General features: G+C 48.5%; 1 protein-coding gene across 3 annotated transcripts; it reads left to right on the top strand.

Moving 5' to 3' along the window:
* Window positions 1–10,200: 10,200 nt before the first annotated feature.
* LOC102527014 (leukocyte-associated immunoglobulin-like receptor 1) lies at window positions 10,201–24,743 on the top strand. 3 transcript variants are annotated; one of them, XM_072966552.1, is made up of 11 exons: window positions 10,201–10,446; window positions 15,642–15,783; window positions 16,813–16,900; window positions 17,293–17,328; window positions 19,031–19,327; window positions 22,554–22,592; window positions 22,887–22,997; window positions 23,089–23,131; window positions 23,213–23,250; window positions 23,458–23,510; window positions 24,055–24,743. In XM_072966552.1, exons 3-11 carry the CDS (start codon window positions 16,867–16,869, stop codon window positions 24,199–24,201), a joined length of 798 nt encoding a protein of 265 aa, XP_072822653.1. In that variant the 5' UTR covers window positions 10,201–10,446; window positions 15,642–15,783; window positions 16,813–16,866; the 3' UTR covers window positions 24,202–24,743. The 3 variants fall into 3 exon arrangements, with proteins under 3 accessions (XP_072822653.1, XP_072822652.1, XP_072822655.1); XM_072966551.1 differs by lacking the exons at window positions 10,201–10,446; window positions 15,642–15,783 and having other exon boundaries at window positions 16,802–16,900; XM_072966554.1 differs by lacking the exons at window positions 10,201–10,446; window positions 15,642–15,783; window positions 16,813–16,900 and adding an exon at window positions 16,944–17,062.
* Window positions 24,744–25,200: the final 457 nt, after the last annotated feature.

The following is a 25,200-nucleotide window of genomic DNA, read 5'->3' as shown; positions in this document are numbered from 1 at the left end:
TTTGGGTTGGACGCGTAGCCGGAGGCTGCCCATTCTCAGGTCCTGCCCCCTCCCTGCACTCAGAGAAAGGGGAAATGAAAGGCCACGTGGAGCCCTTCACAGGGTCAAGAACAGAAGGACGGGAAGAGGAGGAACCACCTACTGCCACACGGCCAAGTCGCTCTCTCCTGGTCGTCCGCGACAACTTCCCTCAGGCTCCCCAGGACTCACGCTGGTTTCTGGAGGGAACGGGTCCCTTGAGTGTCTCTCGGAGCCCCAGTTCGGCTGGCTCCCTCAGAGCTGAGGCGTCGGTCAGCCCAGGCGGTGCGTTGTTGCAGGGGTGTGAGGACCTGCTTCTTTGCTGTCCATGCTCCTGCACATTTCCTCTTTAAATTACTTTCCACGTGGGGCGGAGCGGTCTGGCTGCTCCCGGGAGAGTGTGTTTCTCCTTTCACAGCGAAGCAGTCTCCGTGGGAGGCGGCCACCCACAAGGGCCTTTATTGTCTAGTCTCCCTTATGTCTGCTTGTGACCTCAGTGAGTATGCAGAGCCAAGAAATCTGGGCAGAAATAACACGTGTCACTTCCAGGCCAGCAACTTCTACAGGTGGATGCAGCCTTTGTGCCTCTCTCTTTCCTTTGGTTGGAAGCAGAGGGGCGTCGCCCAAGAGGATGGTGGGGCCACAAATGGGAAGAGGCTGATGTTCCTAAGGAGGAAATTCAAATTCTGCCCAGGAGGACCCACAATGGTCACTTACATGAGTGAGACACAAGCTCCCTTTGTGTTAAGACACTGGTATTTCAGGGTTGGCTGGTTACAGCGGCAAGCGTTACCCTCTCTTGTATCACAACGGTGGTTAAATAATGGACAATGATCTGTCTGATTCTGTCTCCTCCTCAGATGGGAGCTCTGCTGAGCACGGGGACCACATCTGTTTTGTTCACTCCTGTGTCCCAAACACCAAGCACATGACAGGTAATGAGTAAATATCCTTCGAGTGGCTTCTGAAGAAAAGGAATTCACAAGGTCACATTTATGAAGGTCTATAGGGAACTTGTCCAGGGGTCCTGAGACTGCGGAGAGGATCAGAGAGAGACCTCATTCCGTCTGACTTCTAGCCCATGCTCTGCATTTCTTGCAACATTTTAACAACCAAGTTTCTACTACACACCTATCCAGAGCGGCCAAAGTCCAACACACCGACAACATCAAGAGCAGCCAAGGATGTGGAGCTACAGAAACTCTCCTTCACTGCTGGCGGGAAGCACAAAACAGTATGGCCACTTTGGAGGGTCGTTTGGCAGTTTCTTAGGAAACTAAATGTACTTACCATACGGTCCAGCAATTGTGCTCCCTGGTGTTACCCAAATGCGTTAAAAAGTTATGTCCACACAAAAACCTGCACACGATGGAAGCAACCTAAGTGTCCATCAACAGATGACTGGGCAGAGAAGCTGTGGTATATTTATACAGCAGAATACTATTCAGCCATAAAAAAGAATAAAATAATGCCATTTGCAGCAACATGGATGGACCTAGAGATCGTCATTCTAAGTGAACTGAGCCAGAAGGACAAATACTGCATGTTATCACTTATGTGTGGAATCTTAAAAAAAAGAAAGAAAAAAGAGGACACTAATGAACTCATCTACAAAATGAGAAACAGACTCACAGACATAGTAAACAATCTTATGGTTACCAGGGAAAGGGGATAGGAAGGGATAAATTTGGGAGTTTGAGATTTGCAAATGTTAACCAGCATATATAAAAATAGATTAAAAAAGAGAAATTTCTTCTGCATAGCACAAGAAACTATCTTCAATATTTTAAATAACCTTTAATGAAGAAAATTCTAAAAATGAATATATGTATATATATGCATGACTGGGACATTATGCCGCACACCAGAAACTGACACATTGTAACTGACTATGCTTCAATAAAAAAAAAACCCTGCACACAGACGTTTATAGCAGCTTTTTTCATAACTGCCGAAACTTAGAAGCAACCGAGGTGCTGTTCAGTAGGTGAATGGATAAATAAATGGAATGGCCCATCCAGACAGTGGACTATTATTCAGTGCTAAAAAGAAATGAGCTATCAAGCCATGAAAAGACAGGGAGCAACTTTAAATGCTTTTGTCAAGTGAAAGAAGCCAATTTGAAAAGGCTATGTATCACATGGTTCCAACTATAGGACATTCTGGAAAAGGAAAAACTATGGGGACCCAGAAGGATCAGTGGTTGCCAGGGGCTGGCGAGGAGGGAGGATGCCCAGTGGAGCAGAGAGAAGTATCAGGGCAGCGGAACTGCTCTGTATGACCCTATATTGGTGGATACACGTCATGACACATTTGTCCGAACCCGCAGAACGTGCCACCCCGGGAGTGAGCCCCATGTTACTGTGGGCTCTGGGTGGTGACGGGGTGTCAGTGTGAGGTCAGCGGCTGCAACAAGCACACCTTCCAGGCGCAGCGTGTTGGTGGCGGGGGGAGGCGGTGCGCCCGTGGGGGCAGGCGGCGTATGGGAAACCTTGGTATCTTCCGCTCGGTTTTGCTGTGAGCCTGAAAGTACTCTAAGAAATACAATTCATTCATGAAAGGAAACAGGCTACCCATCTGAACTTGGTGCTGAGTTGTGGATGGCGTCCAGGACAAGAGAGCAAGGATTTGCGAAGCAGCTGGGACATCTGTTTTCCTCTAAAACACCCCTCGTCACTGCTGGGGTTAGCGGGCGAGAAGAGCAAAGCTCAAGGAAAGGAGTTACTTCCTTTTGTGTGTGTGTTTGAGAAAATCAACGAGGAAACTCAAACACATTTGGCGTTAAACTTTGGGACTTCACACCGTACACGACCGTCGAGTCGGGCTGTGTCTGCACAGGCCGGCTCCCGATGGGACGTGCGTGCCTGTCCAGGCGCCCCAGCTCCCTGTGACACCCTGGGGCTTATGATCACATGTGACCTGCCCAGCCAACCCCAGTCTCCTCTGCGGGCTCAGACAGGCTGTTTTAAGCTTTTCACCTGAGTGGTGGTATAGGAGAAGCACACGGGGTTCTCGGGGCAATAGTGACACAGAAAGACCCTCCAGACTCAGGGAGACAGAAGGACACCGACAGAGACAGAGAGAGAGGAAAAAAGGAGAAATGAACAGAATTTGCAAGAAGCCCAACAGTCAGGGACCTAGACTAAGTGAGACGGGGGAGAGAGAGAGCCACAGACAGAGACAGACGTACTGACTGAAGGAGACGTCTGCTGACTTCCAGGTACCGAGGCTGTGTTTGGAGCTGCTCCGCCCGGCGTGGCGCCTGCTGCCCGCAGGTGGCTGTCGAACACCTGACCCAAAGCCCGCCTCAGGCAGGGTGTGCTCCAGGTGTAAACCATACGTTGGGTCTGGAAGACACAGGGTGAGAGAAGAGTGTGAGTCATCTCCTGGATCTTTTATTTTATTTTTTTCTCTTCTAAAGATTCTTTAAATTTAACTATAGTCAGTTACAATGTGTCAATTTCTGGTGTACAGCATGTCCCAGTCTCTCTCTCTCTCTCTCTCTCACACACACACACACACACATATATATATATATACTCATTTTCATATATTTTTTATTTTTTCATATTTTTTCATTATAGGTAATTACAAGATATTGAATATAGTTCCCTGTGCTGTACAGAAGAAATCTGGTTTTTATCTATTTTTATATAAGGTAGTTAATATTTGCAAATCTCGAACTCCCAAATTTATCCCTTCCCACGCCACTTCCCCTGGTAACCGTAAGATTGTTTGCTATGTCTGCAAGGCTGTTTCTGCTTTGTAGATGAGTTCATTGGTGTCTTCTTTTTTCTTTTTTTATTCCACAAATGAGTGATATCATATGGTATTTTTCTTTCTCTTTCTGGCTCACTTCACTTAGAATGATGATCCCTGGGTCCATCCATGTTGCTGCAAATGGCACTATTTTATTCTTTTTTATGGCTGAGTAGTGTTCCATTGTATAAATACACCACAGCTTCTCTATCCAGTCATCTGTCGATGGACAGCTTGTTGATCATGTTTTTACATCGAGAAGATAACACTTTTAAACAGATTGGGTTACATGAAATGTGATTATAATTAACGTCCACCAGCTTCTTTCTGCTTCTGCAGTGTGGCTGCTAGACACTTAAAGATGCCTATGTGGCTAGTATTTGTGGTTTATGTTGCATTTTTATTGGATGGCGCTGGTTTAGAGAGCTGACTGGCCACCTTAACACCCCACAATCTTTGTAAAGGAGACCCCAAGGGAAATGCACACTTCCCCTAAAGCAGACTCTGAGACAGTCTCTGGAGAGCGTGTGACCAAGAGGCATCACTCAGAAGCCTGGTGTGACCTTTTCTGTCTGTCCCAAGAGGGATGAACTGACACCCCATGTCTTGCTTAGCAGATCGTGGTTAGACTGAATTCCCTTAAATTTTGTGACTTCAGCACTGAAGAAGGCACCTGTCACAGTGGTTTTTCTGAGAATGACCTCTCATGTCATTGGATCCTAATGAGTTTTGGACCCTGACTTCATGGATATGGGGGCTGGAACAGTGCAGAAGACAAAAACAATAAACTGGAAGTAAGGTAAATATATCCAAATGGAAGTGCCCAGAAGAGAAAAATGGAAACCCAAGGGAGAAAGCATGAGTCTTGTGGAATGCAGGAAAAAATTCCTTCAGATGATTAATTGGGGCCCCAGGAGTGAAGAAGAGAGAATGAAGAAAAAGCAGTATTTGAGGAGGCAATGACCTAGAAATTACCCAATTTTACCTCATTTAAATTTTATTCAATTTTAAAAAATATTTTTATTATTTTTATTTATTATTATTACTATTGTTAAAGGAGGCACTGGGGATTGAACCCAGGACCTCGTGCATGCTAAGCATGCTCTCTACCACTGAGCTATACCTTCTCCCCCTAATTTTATCCAATTTTTAATTATCCAGTGTGATCCATTTTCGTTTCTCAAATGGGATCAGCTATCAAGCCATTGTTTCCAGAAGCTCAGAGAAACCCAAGATGAATACAAATTAGACAGTGCTTAGTGTTTCAGCATAAATTTATCCAAACTATAAAGGAAAAACTAAGGCCAGTCTCATAACAATCATTTCAGTGAGGGAGAAGAGAGAATATACTTTGTACCTCATGTGTTTGTCTATTTATTTCTCTATTTTGAGGCATAATTGATATATAAACATTGCGTAAGTAGGAGGCATACAAAGTGTTGATTTGAAACACTGTAACATTTCACATTGATTACCACTATAGCATGACCACCTCCACCCCATCACACAGTTGCCATTTCTTTTCTCTCATGGCTGAATAATATACCTTTGTATAAATATACCACATCTTTATCCATTCATGTGCTGATTGACACTTGGGTTGTTTCCACATCTTAGCTATTATGAATAATGCTGCAATAAACATGGGGGTGCAGATACCTCTTTGAGATCCTGTTTTCATGTGCTTTACATATATGCTCAGAAGAGGGATTGCTGGATCACATGGTAATTCTATTTTTAATTTTGGGGGGAAGACCTATACTGTTTTCTATATCCCATTTTAGAAGGCTAGTAAACCCTTGATCTCGAAACCCAATTAAGGACATTACATGATAAAATATTACAAACCAGTCTTGTTCAAAAATCCTTAATAAAAATGAGCAAATAGTATAGTTATATGAAAATAATATTTTATAGCCAAGTGGGATTTATACAATGTAGGCTGGATGACTTAATATTTAAAAGTGACATGCAAATTCGTGAAGCATTCTGTATTTTTAAAAAATTTTAAAAACTAAAAATGCATCAATAACGGATGGAAAAACGGATAGGTTGTTTTCAGAGCATACGAGGGATTCTGAACACATCTAACAAAATTAAATGGCCATTCACGGTAAACAAGACAAAACAGAACAAAAAATCAAACCTTGGTGAGATGGACAGTGCACGGCCTTAACCTGGCAAAGGCTATACAAGCAGCTCCACAAAGGGCATCGTTTTAAGGCTGAGATCTCGCTGTCAGCGTTCGCATTCAGCACTGTACTAGCGCTCCAGGCAGCACAGGTGAGCAAGAGAAGGGAACAAAAGCACTGGAAATAAAGTAAAACAAACTGCCGCTGCTCACAGAACACACTGTTGTGTCCACGTAAAACCCAACAGAGTAGGCAAGCTATCAGAATTAATACATGAATTTTGCAAAGCTGCTACACAGAAGGGCAATTAAAAACTGTGTTTCTTCATATCACCAAAAAAAAGGATAGAAAATGAAATTTTTTTAAAAAAACCTATCACATACGCAACAATCTGAAAACATGTAATAAAAGCAATAAATCTAACGAAGGACAGGTAAGACCACCACACTGAGCTACAAAATTGAGAGAACTTCTGAAGCTCTGGATAAATGGAGAGCAGAAAGACTCAGCATTGTAAAGGCACCGATTTACTCCCAAAAGGAGCCTGTGGACTTGATGCAACTTCAGTAAAAAGCCCAGGGAGCCTTTCCTCCCTAGACATACTGAGGCTGAAAGTATTTAACAGCATCTTGAGAAACAAAACAAAGCTGGAAGCCTCACACTGCTCGGTGTCAAGCTTTGTTACGAAGCTAGAGCGTCTGGGTCTGTGTGTTCTCGGTACACAGACACACAAACTGAGCATGAGGACAGAAGGGGAAGGCTGGGTGCAGATGCAGCCAGCAGCCTGCAGGATGACCCAGGACACCAGCAGCCCTGCGGGGAAGGGATGGTCTTTCCAATAAGCTGTGCGGCCATATGCACAGCCAAGACGTGGACGCAACACAAACGCCCACCGACAGATGGCTGGGTGAAGAAGCTGTGGTATGTTTACACAATGGAATACTATTTGGTCATAAAAAATAGAATAAAATAATGCCATTTGCAGCAGCGTGGATGGATCCAGAGATCATCATTCTAAGTGAAGTAAGCCAGGAAGAGAAAGAAAAATATCATTCACTTATATGTGGAATATTAAAAAAAAAAGACACAAGTGAACTTATTTACAAAACAGAAAAAAACTCACAGACATAGAAAACAAACTTATGTTAACCAGGGGGAAAGGGGATGGGTGAGCTTGGAGATTTGCAGATACTAATTACTATATATAAATTAGATAAACAAGTTTCTTCTGTATATACAGGGAACTATATTCAATATCTTGCAGTAACCTATAATGAAAAAGAATATGAAAATGAATATAATGCATGTTCATGTATGACTGAAGCATCGTGCTGGACACCAGAAATTGACACAACATCATAAATTGACTACACTTCAATTTAAAAAAAAATCTAATCCAGTAAATTTTTACTATATGAAGCAGATTTCCACATGAAAAATATAAAATAAGAATTAGATAAACTGGGCTATAATAAGGTTCAGAAATTCTATTCTTCAAAATACATCAATAAGAGAGTGAACTTCAACCAGACTAAAAGCAGATATTCATAGTGAACATACCTGATGAAGGACTCACATGCATAATTAGAAAAAAAGAAAGCTTCCTATTGTTTAGCAAAAAAGAAAAAAAAAGTGAACCCAATTTTTAAAAATGAGGAAATGAGAAAATGACTCAAGAAGACATTTCACAAAAATAAAATGAATATTCAAATGACCAAAAACCATATGAAAATATTCTCAGCTTCATCAGTCACCAGAGAAATGCAAACTAAAACCACAAGAAGACACCACCGCCCATAACAGCATGGCTACAATAAAAAAGTGAGACACTTGAAGAGGTGGTGAGGACACGGAATAACCAGGACGCTCATGTGCACTGAGTACAGAGCGATACACCCTGAAAAAATGTTCGGAAGCACCTCTTTAAGTTGAATAAATGCACGGCACCGAACACAACAGTTACACTCCCAGGTTCACTCTGACAGAAATGCACGTGTGTTAAGCTATTCAAAGCTGCACTAGCCAGCGTCTCCTGATGCCAAGCAAACGCATGCTAACCCGAGGCTGGATATGCCCGCTGTGGTGACTTACACAACAGAACACCCTCGAGCAGCCGGAGTGGAAGCTCTCCAGCTCCCTGCGTTACTATGGACACATCTTACACACATTTGAGCAAAAAAAGCCACACACGCACCCCTCCCAAAACACTGCAGAGAACGTTCACATTGATGTAAGGAACCAAAACAAGCAAGTTTAATCCATGCCATTATTACAAGTCAGCACAGACACTGTGTTTAGAGAGAAGTTACTGGAAAACATACGAATGCTCAATTTGGGACAATTCATCAGGCTGTGCATTTGACACGCACACTTTTTATCTTACTCTTCCGTTAAAGTCAACACACACACACGCACCGTGAGACACATCAGAGAAAAACTGCTGAAACCCAAAGACAAATCTTAGAAGCATTGAAAGAAAAAGGACATATTGTTTTCAAGTGAGCGACAAGAAGATTTACAGTTTTTGCAAGAGGAATGATTAATGCCGTATTTAAGTGCCAAAAAACCAAAACCAAAAAAACCTGCCAACCTAGGACTCTAGAACAGCAGAAAACACTCTTCAAAACTGGAGGTGGAATAAAGACATTCTGGGCAACAAAAAAGTGTATTCATCACCAGCAGAGGGGTGCCAAAAGAATAAAAGTTTCAGGCAAAAGGAAAAAAAATATCCTGATGGAAACAGAGACACGCAGGAAGGCAGGAAGGACAATGGACAGGGGTAAACATTTGAGTAAAATCGCAGGTTTGAAGGATGACTTCATCGTTAAGGAACAGGTCAGAACATGGGCACATGCTCACTCTACTCCTGATTTCAAAAATCATTTTGAAAACTATGTGTTAAAGTTACAAAGTTGAAAATGACAACAGACACATACACCTACCATACATGTATGAGTGTGGCAGCGCTGTGTTTACGAAAATGCGAGGGGAATTTGAAGGCGCGATCCCAGAGGTGGGCTACGTTAGGTGGGGAAGGAAGGGAGCAGGCTGGCGGATACCACAGACATAGGATTCTATCCGTCTTCTAGTTCTCCTGCAGGCTTTTGATTTCACAGTTTTTCTTTCCATGTTCTGTTTAATTCTCTTTAAAGTGGCCTTTGGAAATCGCCCAGCAGTGTGATGACAAAAGTGTAATGGTCAGCTCTCTGAAAGAAAATACCTGATTTGTAGCATCTGTCAGTTTCCAGGGTGTAAGTACCCGGAGTGGCTAATTTCAAGTTCCCAAAGTGACATCACTGAACAGGCGACTGGGAAGGGCTGTTTACAGTCAGGCGTCAGGAACTGGCTTGAGCTGGCTGGCTTCACGCGTCACTGCGTACAGAGTTCAGTAAGGTGAAACTGTATTAATCCGAGGGCCTGGGGCTACAGGGCTGTCTTTAAGAAAATAAAGTTTAGAAAGAGGAAACAAGAGGGAGGGAGGGAGGGACAGAGAGATACAGAGATAGAAAGAGAGAGAGAGAGAGAGACAGAGAGAGACAGACAGACAGAGAGAGCCGAAGAGACACAGAGAGAGAAAGGGAGACAGAGACAGAGGGACAGGGAGAGAGAGAGAGACAGAGGGAGAGGGAGAAATTTTATTTGGCCAACTAATAAGAGGATTTTAGATAAAACCCCAAGAAACAGTTTTTGTATGTATCTTGCATTGCTAATTATATAGAATTCCAAGATGCATCCAGCAACTTATTATTATTATTACCTTCACCGAGGAAAATGAGGAACTTCATTAGTGGTACCAAGTCAAAATCCCAGTTGGAGTAATCATCTGAATTTGTATGTTTCAAATATTCTTTTTTCAAGAACAATGCACTTAAACGTACTTAAGGGAGTATCGTGTATCATCATCATAGTGAGACCTTGCAGTTAAGGAAAGGGGCAAAGGAGACAAGCTTTTAGAAGCGCTGATATGCGTTTAGCACTTGGTAAAACCAAACAATGACCAGGTTGGATAGGAGGCTTGGGGCAGAGATGGACGAGGGACGAGGGCTGCCCGACAAAGCCTTGAGGCTTCTGTAGAATTTTTCAGGAAGCCGAGTTCTTTTCTCAGCCACGTCACGGGGAGGATCAGGGGCCTACGGGGCAGAAAGAAAACCGGTCGTTTTTACACACCATTGCCCACCGCAGGCTGCTAACTGCTGTGGGCACGCCTAGCACACCACATCCTGTGCGCTTTTCACACTGGCGAGGCGCCTGCCTCAGGTGCATCAGAAGCGTTGTGAACCCCTCATGTTCATCACCTGTGCACCTCGGTAAATTCTGGAAGAGAGTGGGGAAAAGCTTGGGGTGAAAAAATCCCAAGCTGAAGACGCGGACTTCCACAGCCCCGGGCTGGAGGCGGGGGCCATGTGAAGCCGGGTTCGTCCACCGCCCAAGTCCGGGCCAAGCTGCCAAGGCTGATGTCCACGGGACACGCTGACTGGGAGTTCAGGATCCTTCCTTGCAGGGTTCCATCAGGGCCAGAGGATCTGGACGCAAGTGGGTGAGTCCATCTCGCACGTAGGCTGTTGCCTTGGCTGAACACCGGGGGTTCTCCCAGCTGTGGGCTCATTCAGAAAACCTGGTGGGGGGGTGCTTTGCAGAGGAGTCTGCTGGAAACAGCCACGGTGCCCCAGGCCCCAGGGCACTGCAGGCTTAGATTCTGTTCTGTAGACCCCAGAGCAGACACTCCTGTCTGGATGAGCCAGGCTGGGGACGCTCAGAAACGGGGTGTCTTTGAGATCTGAGCAGGCCATCCGTGTAATGAGGGAAAGACACAGGGCTGCAACAAACAGATGTCTTTGAGGACCAGAACTGCAGTCCGTTCACGAGAGTCACTACCCATCACAGCCCCAGGAGGGGGACTGGTCAGCAGAGAGTGACCACGACAGGCTATTTTTGGAATATTTGGACTACTCTGATGCAAACTCATCTTTTTCCTGCGGGGAGAGGACGCCATTTTGTTTACTTATTTATGGAGGTCCTGGGGATTGAACCCAGGACCTCATGCCTGCCAAGCACACACTCTACCACTGAGCACCCTCCCCCCTCATCCTTTGTTTTTAACTGGGATATAATTAGCATGTAACGTTGTGTAGGTTTAAGGTGTAGCATATTGATTCCACACATTCACCGCAGTGCAGTCGCCATGTAGTGACAGCTAACACCTCACCTCTGCTGGGTCACTTAATTACCATTTTTTCCGATGGCGGGAACAACGAAGATCTCATCTCTTAGCAGACTCCGTGTTTAGAACCCAGTGTCGTTGTCTACACTCACTGTACTGTGCATTAGAGCTCTGGGACTTGTTTAGCAGTTGCTAGTTTGTATCCTTAAAAGCGTCTCTTTCCTTCCCACCTCAGCTGCTGGTAACCACCGCTCCACTGTTTCTTCAGTAAATGTGTAACATTTCATGTTGCATCTTAGGTCATTTTATTTACGTGGATTTGGCCTTTGCGTCTGACGTTCTGTTCATATTTAATTTGCAAATGTTGTGTATCTACCTGCGTCTATTAAGGGAATCATTCCACACTTGTGCCTCATTTCAAGTGGAAGTTTTGTGTGAGGATTGAGGATGCGCTATGCTTATCCTGCGGTGAGCCTCGGGCACAAATGTTCTCCAGTGGGAGACCACTGTCTCAGAAGAACGCAAAGGTTGGGGGCCTTCCAGAGGGTAGGCCCCACATCACCTTCCTGAAGGAAGAAACCAGAATGATCACCCGAGGGATGCCCGGACCTAGTACGTGGACGAACCTGTAGGCACCGAGTTGTTCTAGTCAGCCCGCCCCCACATCCTCCCTGCATGTGCCCTTCAGGTACAATGGGACCAGTAATTAGAATCCATCCAGGAAAACAGAAACTCTTCTCTGTATTTAGAAGAAAGAGAACTAACTCCAAATGATACTCTGAACTGGATCCTGACACAGGAAAAGAACAAGAGTGAAAAAAAAATGGATTAATTCCAAATAAAGCCTGGACTTCAGTTAGTGATCGGATCAATGTCAATTGCTTGGTTTTGACATGTACCGTGATTATGTGAAATCTTAACATTAGGGGAAACTGGATGAAGGGCACGTGGCATCTTTCTGCGTCTTTCCAAATTTTCTGCACATCTAAAATTATTTCAAGGTAACTTTGTTTTAAAGAAAATAAGTTAGCAAACAAACACTTTCCAAAAAGAGAAAAAAAATTCAGTGCTATCAGACGAAATAAAAGCGCGAGTGGGAGAGCTGTGAGTGTCAGCTTTGCGTGGGCACTTACTGAGAACTGCGGCGCAGGAGACAGCCTCTCAGAGAGCTCCGAGGAGCTGCTCTGAAGAGATGCTGGGGGAAGTCAGCACACACATGATTTTGGAGACGGCGTACCTGTGACCAAGCACACATCTCCATAGACGGTTGCTGCTAGTCACGAGGCATAAGGTAGCTCAGTTAATGATTTTAAGCAGAAGAAGATGCAAGAATTTGGGTTCATGCAATTTTCTCCTGAAAATATCCAACTACCTGAAGGTCTGTGCTGCCAGCTTTCCCAGAGCCCAGAGCACCTCACTCCTGACCTCCGCCCTGAACCCCCTCAGGGGGTGTTCAAGGTCAGCGACTGCAGTGGCCATGACTCAGTCCTTGTAGAGCTGGTGGAGAGTGACATTCTCTGGTTGGCAGTGATCACCTGGGACCCAAGAGTGTTGGCCTTAAAAATAATAATAGCCAGTTACTTTAGCAGCAAAATGAGTTCCTTCGGGAATCGCAGAGAATTGCAGTCTGGGGCAGGCCAGCTACGGCGGACCGCAGTCAAGCCTGGACAGACAAAGGGAAGGTCACGCTTTATCAGGTTTTAGGAGATAATGGGGAGGGGCTGTTGTGAACAGAAGTTCACTAAAGAACAAAGGAGGTTTGGTATTTTCTTATTAGCTGCAGGCTGTGGTTAGGGTGTCATTGCAGAGGCAGGGAGGAAATCTTCCTTCTTTTTCTTAAGGCAGGAAATGAAATTTCTACGCGATAGTGTCCTTCCTTGTCAAAGTAGCTTGCATCTTCCTTCTCCCTGCTGCTAGCGCAGGCTGTAGCGCGTGCTACCTGCCCGAGAACTTCCCCTGCAGGGCTCCTCAACTCCGTCTTTAATGAGGTTACTTATTCTCACAGAGGGAACATGGAGTCTTGGTGGTGGTGGAAATCTTGACTATGATGGTGGTTTCACAACTGTCAGAACTCACTGAATTGCAGACATTTAATGCATACACTTAGTTGTATGCAAATTATCTCTGAATAAAGCCGGTAAAAGCCACCAGTGAAGATGAGAGGGAGGGAGAGAGAGAGAGAGAAGCCGTCACCCAAGTGAAGGGCTGTGAAGCAGAACAGGGCAATGACGCAACGCTGAGATTCCCGAGAGTGGGAAGCTGGAGCCAAGCGTGGGAGGTCACCCGACAGAAGCTGGAATCACATCGGCAAAGACTGGGGTCATGGGGGAGACACAGTTATCCGGAGAGATTCAGTGTGTGGGGAGGTTGGGAACAGCCTGGCCAGGTTACAAGGGCAAATGGGAAAGGCAGCCTTAGGGGTCAGCCCCTTCCATGAACCACAGGTTGGGGGATGGATCTGATCATAAAGGACCAGGGAGCAGTGCTGTGAGGAAGGGGGACACAGAGCCACTAGACACAGAAAAGCAGAGAAAACAGAAGGAGACCCCCAAGGTGGGGGCTGGGGACAGCGAGCGAGCAGAAAGACACAGATACGTAGGCCTGGCTGGTGTTAGTTAACTTGGCTGATTCCTGGACTTTATCCTTCAGCCTCTACAATTTGCAAGGCCATGAAAATAAAACTTCATTCATCACCGTCAAGATGAGAGCCATGTTCAGCATTCAACTTGACTCTGGGGAATCTCATCTTCCTTTAAGTTTTTACTATGAAGTCTTTAATTGGCATTCATTTCTTGGACGCTTTTGAGAAGCAATTAAAATATTGTATTAAGCAGTTTCGTTTTTTAAAAATAAGTATTAAGATTGATGTGCTTTATAGACTTAGTCTGACATTTTCACAGAAAATCTAGCATATTTATTGTTATTATTAAGAACTCCAGGGATAGGCAGTCCCAGGGTGGGTTCAGCAATTTGGGGACCTCCTAAGAGCCCTGGATATTGTATTCTTACACCTCAATTTGTTTAGTATTTCCACTGCTGTGTTCAAGCTTGTTGCCTCATGGTGGCAAGATGGCTGTTGCAGCTCCAGATATCACATCATCATGATACAGCTGCCCATGGACAGAAGTAAAGGAGGCAAAAGTCTTATGAGATCCTTTGTTATTAATAGAGAAATATGATTCCTAGAAATCCTGATATATTCTGCTTTAAGTGTCATTGTCCAGACATGGGCACGTGTTCCACTCTGGACCAATCACTGCAAATGGGATTACTGGATTGCCTTAACCCAAATTCATCCTCCCCACTCCCCCCAGCCCCCAGCCCCAGGGTTGGAACATAGCCACTCAAACAGAACTAGCTTTCTGTTAGTAAGGAAAACACGAGCAATGGCTGCTGTGTAGACCACTGTCAACATCCGCCACGGCTACCCCTGGGAGGAGCAGCTCTCCCCTGTCCTCAGGGGCAGTGGACGTGAGGTTCCACGATGGCGCTCCTGTCCTGCTGGGCTCCGTGTGCACAAATGCCTCCCCCACATCCAGTCCTGCTCTTTATTTTAGCGGCCAGCTGGGTGCCCCCCCGGGGGGCAGCTCCCAGGGTCTATCTCCTGGTCGTTCAATCCCTTTAGGATTTTGCATATGCTGCTAGACCAGCCTGCCATTCCCTGGTTCCAGTGCCACTGGGGGAAGATGGGAAGACAACCCATGTTAGTAGGATAATTTGAATGTACTCAATACCTTGCTGCGAATTTAACACATATCGCGCTATTAAATACTTGGGGGAGGATTTTGGGCTTCCCATTTTATTTTGCTTTATTTATTTGTTTGTGGGGGGAGGCAATGTAATTAGGTTTATTTATTTATTCTTAGAGGAGGTACTGGGGATTGAACCTAGGACCTCATGCATGCTAAGCATGCAGCCTACCACTTGAGCTATACCCTCCCTGCTATTTTTATTTTTTTAATTGAAGTATAATTGGCTTATAATGTTGTATTAACTTCTGGCATACAGCATAGTGATTAAGTTATATTTATATATATATATATATATTCCTTTTCATATTTTTTCATTATAGGTTATTATAAGGTATTGAATATATTCCCTGTGCTCTACAGAAGAAACTTGCTATGTATTTTATATATGATAGTTATATCTGCAAAACCTGAACTCCTGATTTATCCCTCCCCGCCTCCCCCCTGGTAACCACAAGTTTGTTTTCTATGTCTGTGTTTCTGTTTTGTAAATAAGTTCATTTGTCTCATTTTTTTAATATTCCACATATAAGTGATATCATACAGTATTTGTCTTTCTCTTTCTGGCTTACTTCACTTAGTATGATGATCTCCAGGTCCATCTATGTTGCTGCAAATGGCATTATTTTATTCTTTTTTTATGGCTGAGTAGTATTCCATTGTATATATATAATGGACATTATATATATATATCACATTGTAATATATAAAATATATATACTATATCACAATTATATATATATACAATATATAATTATATATCATATATAATATATATATCACCATAATATGTATAATATGTATCACATCTTCTTTACCCAGTCATCTGTCGATGGACATTTAGGTTGCTTCCATGTCTTGGCTATTGTACATAGTGCTGCTCTGAACATTGGGGTGCACGTATCTTTTCAGATTAGAGTTCCCTCTGGATATATGCCCAGGATTGGGATTGCTGGGTCATATGGTAAGTTTATTTTTAGTTTTTTTTTTACATTTATTGATTCATAATCATTTTACAGTGTTGTGTCAAATTCCAGTGTATTTTTAGTTTTTTAAAGTATCTCCACACTGTTTTCCACAATGGCTGCACCAAACTACATTCTCAACAGTATAGGAGGGTTCCCTTTTCTCCATACCCTCTCCAGCATTTACCATTTGTGGAGTTTTTAATTATGGCCATCCTGACTGGTGTCAGGTGATATTTCATTATAGTATTAATTTGCATTTCTCTGATAATTAGCGATATTGAACATTTTTTTCCATGTGCCTGTTAGCCATTAATATGTCTTCACTGGAGAAATGTTTGGTTAGATTTTCTGCCCATTTTTTGATTGGGTTGCTTATTTTTTTTTGTTATTGAGTTGTATAAGCTGTTTGTATATTCGGGAAACTAGACCCTTGTCAGTCACATCCTTTGCAAATATTTTCTCCCATTCCCTTGGTTGTCTTTTTGTATTGTTTATAGTTTCCTTTGCTGTGCAAAAGCCTTTAAGTTTAATTAGGTCCATTTGTTTATTTTTGCTTTTATTTCTTTGCCTTTAGACTGCTCTAGGAGAATATTTCTGCAATGTATATCAGAGAGTGTTATGACTGTGTTTTCTTCTATGAAGTTTATAGTGTCTTGTCTTATGTTTAAGTCTTTGTTGGGCTTCCCATTTTAAATATGAAGAAACGTTGGCATTAAGTGGTGCAATGCTTTGCCCAAGAACGGACGGTTGTTGTGTGGAGCTGAGACTGACAGTCAAGTCAGCTGGCCGCACAAACCCACGTTCTGCTTGTCCCGTAGGTTGAGAATGAGGCTCCCCGTCAGGCGGTGCGACAGTAGATGAGTTCAAGCTCCTGATTTGGAAGCCAGGTCTCCCCTCTGTCTCATCAGCGGGAAGTGTGGAAAGGAGGGGAGAGGGAGCTCTTCCCCTTTGTGTGAGGCAGCTGATCTGGAAACTCCACGAAGGGCCCCCGGCCAGCACACCCTCTTCTCTTGTGTCATCTGGAGGCTCTGTCCTTCCTCCACAAATGCCAGGACGGCGCCGGCTGCAGGGGCTGAGCCATGTCCCTCCATCCCACCGGCCTCCTGGGCCTCGGTGAGTCCTGGAGCGGAGGGGCGGGACTCCGGGGAGAAAGGGATCTGCCTCCCAGCTCAGTGCTGACTCCAGCCCAGGAGACGCTGGGACCCTCGGGGAGCAGGTGGAGCCCCCAGGTCTGTCCCCTCAGCTCTGGCCAAGATGGAAGTCTGACCACGGAAGGTTCAGTCCTAGAAACGGGTACCTGGGAGTGGGGTTGAATTTTCAGACTGTGAGGGGCTGGGGGGGAAGATGCCTGCTTGAAAGCGGGGCTTGGGGGTTATGTAATGTGAGAAAGGGGGGCTGGAAGTTATGGGAAGGTGGCCCCCGTTTCCTCCCCGAGCCCTCTGTGACTGCAGCCCCAGGAGGAACCCGGGCGGAGGGTGTTTTTCTCATTGGACCTTCCCTTCCAGTGCTCTGTCTGGGCCAGATGATCTGTGCACAGGAGGGTGAGTCTTCTCCCCGACCACCCCCCTACCCCGCACCCAGGACAGATCCAGATGGTAGACGGGAGTGTGTGCTGATCCTGGGGAGGGGGCTGGGGACCCTGACCTAGACCCTGAATTGCACATAACCCTCCCCCAGGCCCCTCCCCCATTCTCCACCTCCGCCCCCTATGGTCCCACGGAGACTGTTCCGGTCCCTCAGGACCAGGCTGAGCCCACGAGCTGTCCCCACACAAGCCCGGACCCCCCTCGGCAGCCCCTGGGCCGAGGACACGACCTCGCCAGGGCAGAACCTGAGACTCGTCCTTAACCCCGTCTTCTCCATCCTCCCGGACACAACACAGCCCCGGGGATGCGGTGTGAAATGATCGTTTTAAAGTTTTGCTTACATTTTACCCCATGTATACTTTTTACTTTCATTTTCCTGAGAGTCCCCTCACAGCTGATCTGCAGGCAGACTGAGACCCAGGCCTCTCTCTTTGCTCTGCGTCTGTCTGTCCCCACGAGCTCAGGCCCACTTCTCTCTCACATCTTGGTTTTCTTTCACTTTGTAAATGCCGTCTGCCCACTCAGCTCCGGGCCTCCTCACAGGCCGACTTCTCCACCTTGAGTGCCCGCTTGTCCCCCAGCCCTCAGCTCGGCTGATTCGCACCCGACCTCTGACCTCCCAGAGGCGGGCAGCCCTGCCTCCCACCGGCCCCGCGATGCCCACGAGGGCACGTCGCACGCTTGTACCCGTGGACTCACACACTTTCAGCCCCAGGACGGCGGGGACCCGGGGGTGTTTCTCGTATCTGAAGCCAGCGGCGCAGGGAGGCACCTGCACGTGGATGGATGGGAACTGAGACGTGGCTGGAGGAGACGACGAGTGAATGAAGGAGGGAGTGGGCGAGTGAGCGGCTCTCCAGCTCCCTGCCCCTACCGGGGGTTTTGCTGACTGCGAGGCCAAGTTCCTGTTTCAGGGCTTCAGACCCTCTCTCACCCCACTGCCTCCAGCCTGGTTGAGACAGATGGCGTTTCCAGAGCCTCAGCCACAGGAAACGGAAACAAGCTGAGACGAGGGTAGAAAATACAGAGAGAGCCCAGGGATGGCTGCTGGCTGCCCTGAGGACTCGCTCTGGAGACGGGGCTCCTCGCCTGCTGGGGTCTGCGCTCCGCTCCTCCTCACCCACTGCCCGCACTTCAGCTGCGGCTTTGCAGCCTGAGACCCACACCCCTCATGGTGCCCCCCACCCCGGGACTGGCAGCTGCCCTCCAAACCCAGCCTGGGTCATTCCTGCCGCCCAGCCTCCCGCTTCCTTGTCCCAGGAACAACCCTGTCATTCCTGTCCTGTGCGGCCCTCCCTGCCCTCGCTGTCCCCCTAGAGTGGCTGTGGGCTGGGAGGGAGCCGCCCCCTGGGCAGACATGCCTGGGACCCAGCCTTCTCTCACCCCTCCCATGTCACCCTGAGCAAGATGTGACCAAGACTCGGTCGTTAAGTCAAGTGCGGGAAGTAACTCTGCAGTGATGGGAATTCATGTGCTCATAGAATGGGCAAGGGGGGGGGTCTTTTGTGGAGGATGATGGAAATGTTATAGAATTGGGTTGTGGTGATGGTGGTTGCACAGCTTTGCAAGGTTCCTTAAAAAAAAAAAAAAGGTGACCTGACCCAGTAAAACAGGTGAATTGTGTGATGTGATCATTTCCATGTCTCGGCCCTCCTAGGGATGCTGCCCAGACCCTCCATCTCAGCTGAGCCAGACTCTGTGATCCCCAGGGGCCGGCCTGTGACCATCGTGTGCCAGGGCCCTGCTGGGGTTGCGACATTTCGCTTGGAGAATGAGGAGGATACAAATGACTTCAAGGATATGCGTGCCAGCTCTCCACTTGGTCCCCACCAGACAGAGGCCAGATTCCGCATCCTGGCTGTGAGTGAAGACACTGGCACGCAATACCGCTGCCGCTACATAAAAGAGCATGTCTGGTCTGAGCCCAGTGAGTCCCTGGAGCTGGTGGTGACAGGTAAGGTCCTCTCTGCTGCCCTCAGGTTTGCCCCAGGTCCCTGGACCCTGTCCCCAGCTATGTCCTCTGTCTGCAGGCTGCCCTGCCTCCTGCTGACCCTCTGCTTCCCTCTCCCCTCTGCACACACGTCCCTCTGCCTTCACACCTGGCTCAGGTCCCTGGACCCTGGTCTCAGCTGGACACAGCCCCAGCAGCAGGGTGGGCACAGAGCTGGCCCTGCGGGGCTGGTGGGGAGTGGGCCTCCAGAGATGGGGTGGGACAGAGCCCCCTCAAGGAACCCGTGTCTTGTCCCTCAGGATGTGTTAAACCGTCTTTTCCACTGGGTCAGAATCTGTGGGGCCCCAAGCAATGTGGTGTGGTCCATGCTCATTGGCAGGTCACACGGTCGAGGGGGCCCCAAGCAGGGCTGGACAGGACTTTGTGGGAATATCTGGGATGAGGTCATCCCTTTTCCTGTGTCTGGTCAGCCCCCTGGCTGTTCAGGGTCCAAAGGGGACATGACCCCCTCCACACCCTTACAGGCCCTCAGGGGAGCTGTTCCGTGCTGATTCCGGGTGGTAAAGCAGTGGGAGGCGCAGAGAGTGTGGCCCCAGCAGAACGGAGCAGGCGGCCCTCCCTTGTCTGGTCCCCTAACCCATTTTCTCAGGAGTCTCAGGGTGCTGTCGGGATTGAGTGATGGCCAGATGTGGCCTGAGGATGGACGCTCAGGGTGGAGGGGGCCACGTGGAGTGGGACAGACCCTTGGCAGCCCCCATACAGCGCCAATCCTCGTCCTGCCCCTGACCGCAGGACCCCTTGGAGGTGAGCCCTGCACTCGGGCCGACCCCTCAGTTGAACAGCAGACCTCAGCCTAGAGGGACTTCAGGGTGAGGGGTGTGTGTCTGTGCTGAGGACCAGGGCCCAGCCCTCTGCCTTGTGCTTGGCTCAGGGACTGGTAAATCCACAGCAAAGGGCCGGCACGCGCAGGGCACTGGGGTGTCTCTGATATTCGTAAGGATGCTGATAACAACACTGGTGTGATGGAGAAAACCCTACACCAGGCACCTGATGGCAGTAATGCCACAACAGGCCAACGTGGAGTTACCTCCCAGACCTCCTAAGAGCCAACACTCCTTTTAAGGAGCAGAAACGACGTTAAAGTTTCCTGTCCAAGGGCATAAGGCTCTGAAGGGGAGGAACCAGCTCAGGGCGACCAGACTCCAGACCTCGGGTTTGGCCGCAGCTCTGGGCTTCCCCCTTGTGGACAGAGTACACTGCTGGCTCTGCTTTGCACTGAGAGAGGAACGGGGGACTGGGAGCTCATCTCTTGATGGTTATGCCTGAACAGCCTAGAAGAAGAGTGACCCCCCTCTGGGAGGGTCCTCCACCCGCTGTGGGGAATCAGGCTAGCTCAGGTCCCCCCTCCATCTCCCTCCTGCCCATCCTCCTCTCTCACACGGTGAAGACTTGAGTTCAGAGCAGAAACCCCTCAGCAGACTGCCTGGATCAGGGGTTGGACTCCAGTCTCGCCCTCCCAGCCCTGTGCTTGCAGGGCAATCACCAAACCCTCTATGTTCTAGTTCCCCGTGTGCAAAACGGGCAGGAACGCGCCCACCCCGCTGCGCTAACTTTGGGGACACAGGGCTTCACTCACACAGGCCACGTGCTTAAATCAGCGCGGCCAAATGGGACACCTGGAGAAGTGTTGATTTTATCAATACCGAGGAAGTATTTCTTCTCACACCCTCCTGCTGCAGGCTCGATGCAAACAGTGAATGAGAAGCAGGGTCCCTGGCCTCCCAAACTTTAGCGGGGAGACTTACTTAGAATGAGCAACAGAAATGCATATAATTTACATATATGGGCATATGTAACTATTAGCATATAATTTACATTGTAAAATTTCAGACCTATCATTTAAGTATATTAGAATACATATACACTATGTATTAAATATATAAATAATACAATTAACATAATCATATACACTAATATATTGTTACATATGAATAATGCATAGTGTTATATATTATGTGCTTATAGATTATCATGTATTATGTATGATTTTTATATGTAAATATTAATATAAATACATATTAAATATGCATAATTCATGTTATAACTGATATGCATAGCTTACATATATAAATAATTTTAAATTCTGTTAAAGTTATTTATAGAAATTAAATTATACATATGTAGGTTAAAACACATAATTTAAAATATATTTATATTTGTTATATATTAAATATTTATATAAATGTAGTATTAATGTAAATATATTGCTATATATATTACTTGTATGTCTATAACATAGATACTATTTTAAATTGCAGTAAATACAAGGGGAGCAAGGCAGCAATGGCGTTAAAGCAGCGGGTGGGGTCCTGGACCGTGGGCCGGGGACCAAGGACAGGGTGCTGAGGGAAGGAAGCCCCGAGAGGTGTTTTTTGCCTTTCTTAAAGGGTACTGAGGACTAGCCTGTGGAGCAGCGGGAGGCAGGGGGCACTGTCCAGAAGAGAGGACACGGGGGATCCGACCTGGGGGGCGACGAGCCCGCGGGGCCCCAGGTGGACCACCTGCGGCACGAGCGGCGCCGTGCACCGCGCTTAGGAGGCGTCCGGTAAGGGCGACGCTCGCCCCGGCGCCCGCGCGCAGTGCAGGCCGCGGCCGGCCCTCGCTCGCGTCACCCGCTCGCTCCGGGTGCGGGCGGCTCCAGGGCTCCTCGCTCCCCGAAGGGCGGTTCCACCGCACCGGGCGTCGCCGCGCAAGGCAGGGAAAGGCCAGCCATGCGGGCCCTCGCGCGTGGCGTGGGAACCCGGCCGGCGGTGAGGGGGCCGAGGCTCCTGCTCCCCAGTCCTGCTGGGCGCGCGCCCCGTGCGGGCAGGGCAGGTGGAGGGCGGCGCCGTCCACGCGCCCGCTCGGGCGGGGACGCCGCGGGTCGGCGTCGGCGGGGGTGCCGTTGGCCTGTGCAGCCGCCCGGCGACACCTTGCCGTGCTGCTGAGTGCAGCTGGCGGCCTGAGGTTTACGTTAGGCTTACATTTCAGCGGATAGTCACGTGCGGTTACCTATCGGACGGCGCTGGTGTAGAGCGGTCCGTCCTCGCAGAAGCGCCAGAGGGGCTGTTCTGGAGGGAGGAGGTTGCGGTGCGGAGCAAGCGAGACCCCTGTGGGGGGTGGGGAGCTCTCAGAGCCTCCCTGTCCCGCTCAGGCCTCTGACCGTGTCCTCCTGGCCCCTCATTCCTAGGAGACACACAGACGCGCTCGCAGGACGGTAACGATAGCGGTGAGTGATGGGGTCGGAGAAACGCGAACCTGGTGTGTGCTCTTTGGGGGAAGGAGGAAGGAATGGGCTTTGGTATTGGTCCTGTTCCAGCTCTGCCAGTGCCCTGGGGACAGAGGCCTTCAGCACTCAGACCCCGGTTTTGTAAAGGGGGGATAGTAATTCCCATGTCACAGGACTATTTTGCGTGACAGAGATTTACATGTGTGTACATGACAAGCATGCGGGTGGTGTGCGGCAGGTGCTCAATAAATGCGTGCTGCCGATAATCCGCTTCCATCTCCTCTGCTCCCCCAGGCCTGTTGGCAGAGCATGTTTATATCCTCATTGGGGTCTCTGTGGCCTTTCTCCTCCTCCTCCTCCTCCTGGTCCTCCTCCTTCTCTACCGTCAGCATCAGAGAAAACAGGGTAGGTCTCAGGGACAGGGTGGGGCGGCCTGGGCAGGCCATTTGGGGTGCAGGGAAGAAGCCTTCTCAATTCACATCCCAACTGTCCTCAGGGGCCCCCAGCAGCAAAGGCGAGGAGCTGAGGCCCCAGGAGAGGTGAGGCCCTGGGAACAACCCTCAGGCCCCCAGTCCTCTGCCTCTAGGCAGCCCCCAGGCTCACTTGTTCTCTCTCCTCAGGCTCAGCCCCACTGCTGACATCCTAGATGGGACACTAGGTAAAGACAAGTATGGGGGACAGGGCTGGGAGGAGGAAGCGGGGTTCAGTGTCATCCAGGAAGCAATGTGTGTGTGAGAACATTTGGGAACATTCTAGGATGTTCCATGACAGGGGGCGGGACAAAATATGAAGCGATGAGGTTTCAGGCAAATTTGCCTCCTGAGGTCCACCCCAGAGACCTGACCCCTTGTCCTCTCCCCTCCAGATCTGGCCACTGTTGATGGACTTCCTGAGAAGGACGGAGAGATGGGTGCTTCGGTAAGTCCTTGTATTAGTCACCTGCTGCTGTGTCCCAAAGTACCTGAAATTTAGCAGCTTAACAAAATCATCTCAGTTTCCTGGGCCAGGAGTTTGGAAGTGGATTAGGTGAGTGGCTCCAGCTCATGGTCTGTCATAAATTCACTGTCCAGATGCCAACCAGGGCTGCATTCACCCGAAGGCTTGACTGGGGCTGGAAGGTCCACTTCCAAGATGGCTCAGTCCCCTGGCTATGGGCAGGAGCCCCAGTTCCTCACCACAGGGGCTTCTCCATGGCAGCCAACCTCCCCCAGACGGAGGGACTCCAGAGAGGGAAGGGCAGAAGCCACAATGTCTTCTGTGGCCTCACTGTGGACATGACTTGCCCTCCCTCTGTCACATTCTATTGGTCACACAGAACAACCTTCCTTCTCTGTGGGAGGGGACTATACAGTGGTGATCCTGGAGGTGGGATCTTAGTGGAGGGGCTCCTGGAGGCTGGCTACCACAGTCTTCCCCTCCCTCACCTAGCCACCCAAACTCACCATGCATCTCTCTCCCTCAGACCCCTGCTGCGGGAGGCCCCCAGGAGGTGATGTATGCCCAGCTGGACCACCGGATCCTCACAGAGAGGGCGGCTGGAGCTGTGTCCCTGCAGTCCACAGAGCCCACAGCTGAGTCCAGCACGTATGCAGCCATTGCTAGACACTGACCCCAGGCCCACTTGGCCTCTGCACTAAAGACACAGGAAGTCACTCTTGCAAAAGCCTGAAATGGACATTTGGTGGGTTTCCCTGTGGAATCATCCCTTTCTGGAAGGTCGTCCAATTAGTTCTCTTGGAGGCAAGAGCTGGAGTCCTGAGAACCCCCCAGTCAACATCTAGGAGATTCATTAGCCATGTGGTCCGTCCTACAATCAACTAGATCCTTGGAGAGGATGTGTAGCACTTGTTTCCAGAGACCCAGGTTTGGTGCTTGGCTCTTTCCAGGGACCCAGGTTTGGTGCTACAGTCACCCAGCTGATTCCAGACATGTCTTGCGAATCCTCCGCTGCCCCCAGAGATCCGTTTTGTCCTCTTCGCTGACTCTACAAACCCTCCTAGAGTTCAGCTGTTGACCTTGAACCTGGGCTATCCTTGTGCAGCTGGTAGCTGAGACCTCGTTTTCTGTATCAAGCTTCACACTGTTCATCAATAAATGTCCTCACAGGCCCGGCTGCCTCAGCCCTGCAGCTGGAGCTGGGGTGCACCGGCACTGGGTCCCAGTCTCTGCCTCCACAGTGGCTCCAGACTTAGTGAGGGGATCGAGATGGACTACAATGGCATCAGTGTTTTCTGATCTGACTGTGTATCTCAGCGCCGAGAGAGGGAGACATATCTGCACACACCACTCACGCCACACCGTGCACACACCTGTGAATGCACAACGCACACACCCACACACACGGACACGTGTGGACGGACCAAGGGAGCGATGAAGCCACGACTGCACAGGGAGGGTCCCTAGGGCCCTAGGTCCACTCAGAGGGACGCGCAGTCCCCCACTTCCCACTCCCACTCCAGTCCATGCCCACTGGATGCCAGCATTCTCCCCACACAAGAGGACCCATGAGCTGTAAAACACTGACCTCCATCTCGCCTTCAGCCCCCCACCCCCGGCTAATGCCCTTCAGGTTTGGGGTTGGAAGCTCTTTTTGCAATTGCTGCTGAAA

Source organism: Vicugna pacos, chromosome 9, assembly GCF_048564905.1.
Source record: "Vicugna pacos chromosome 9, VicPac4, whole genome shotgun sequence".
Lineage (NCBI taxonomy): Eukaryota > Metazoa > Chordata > Mammalia > Artiodactyla > Camelidae > Vicugna > Vicugna pacos.
This window is presented reverse-complemented; position numbering and strand designations above follow the sequence as displayed.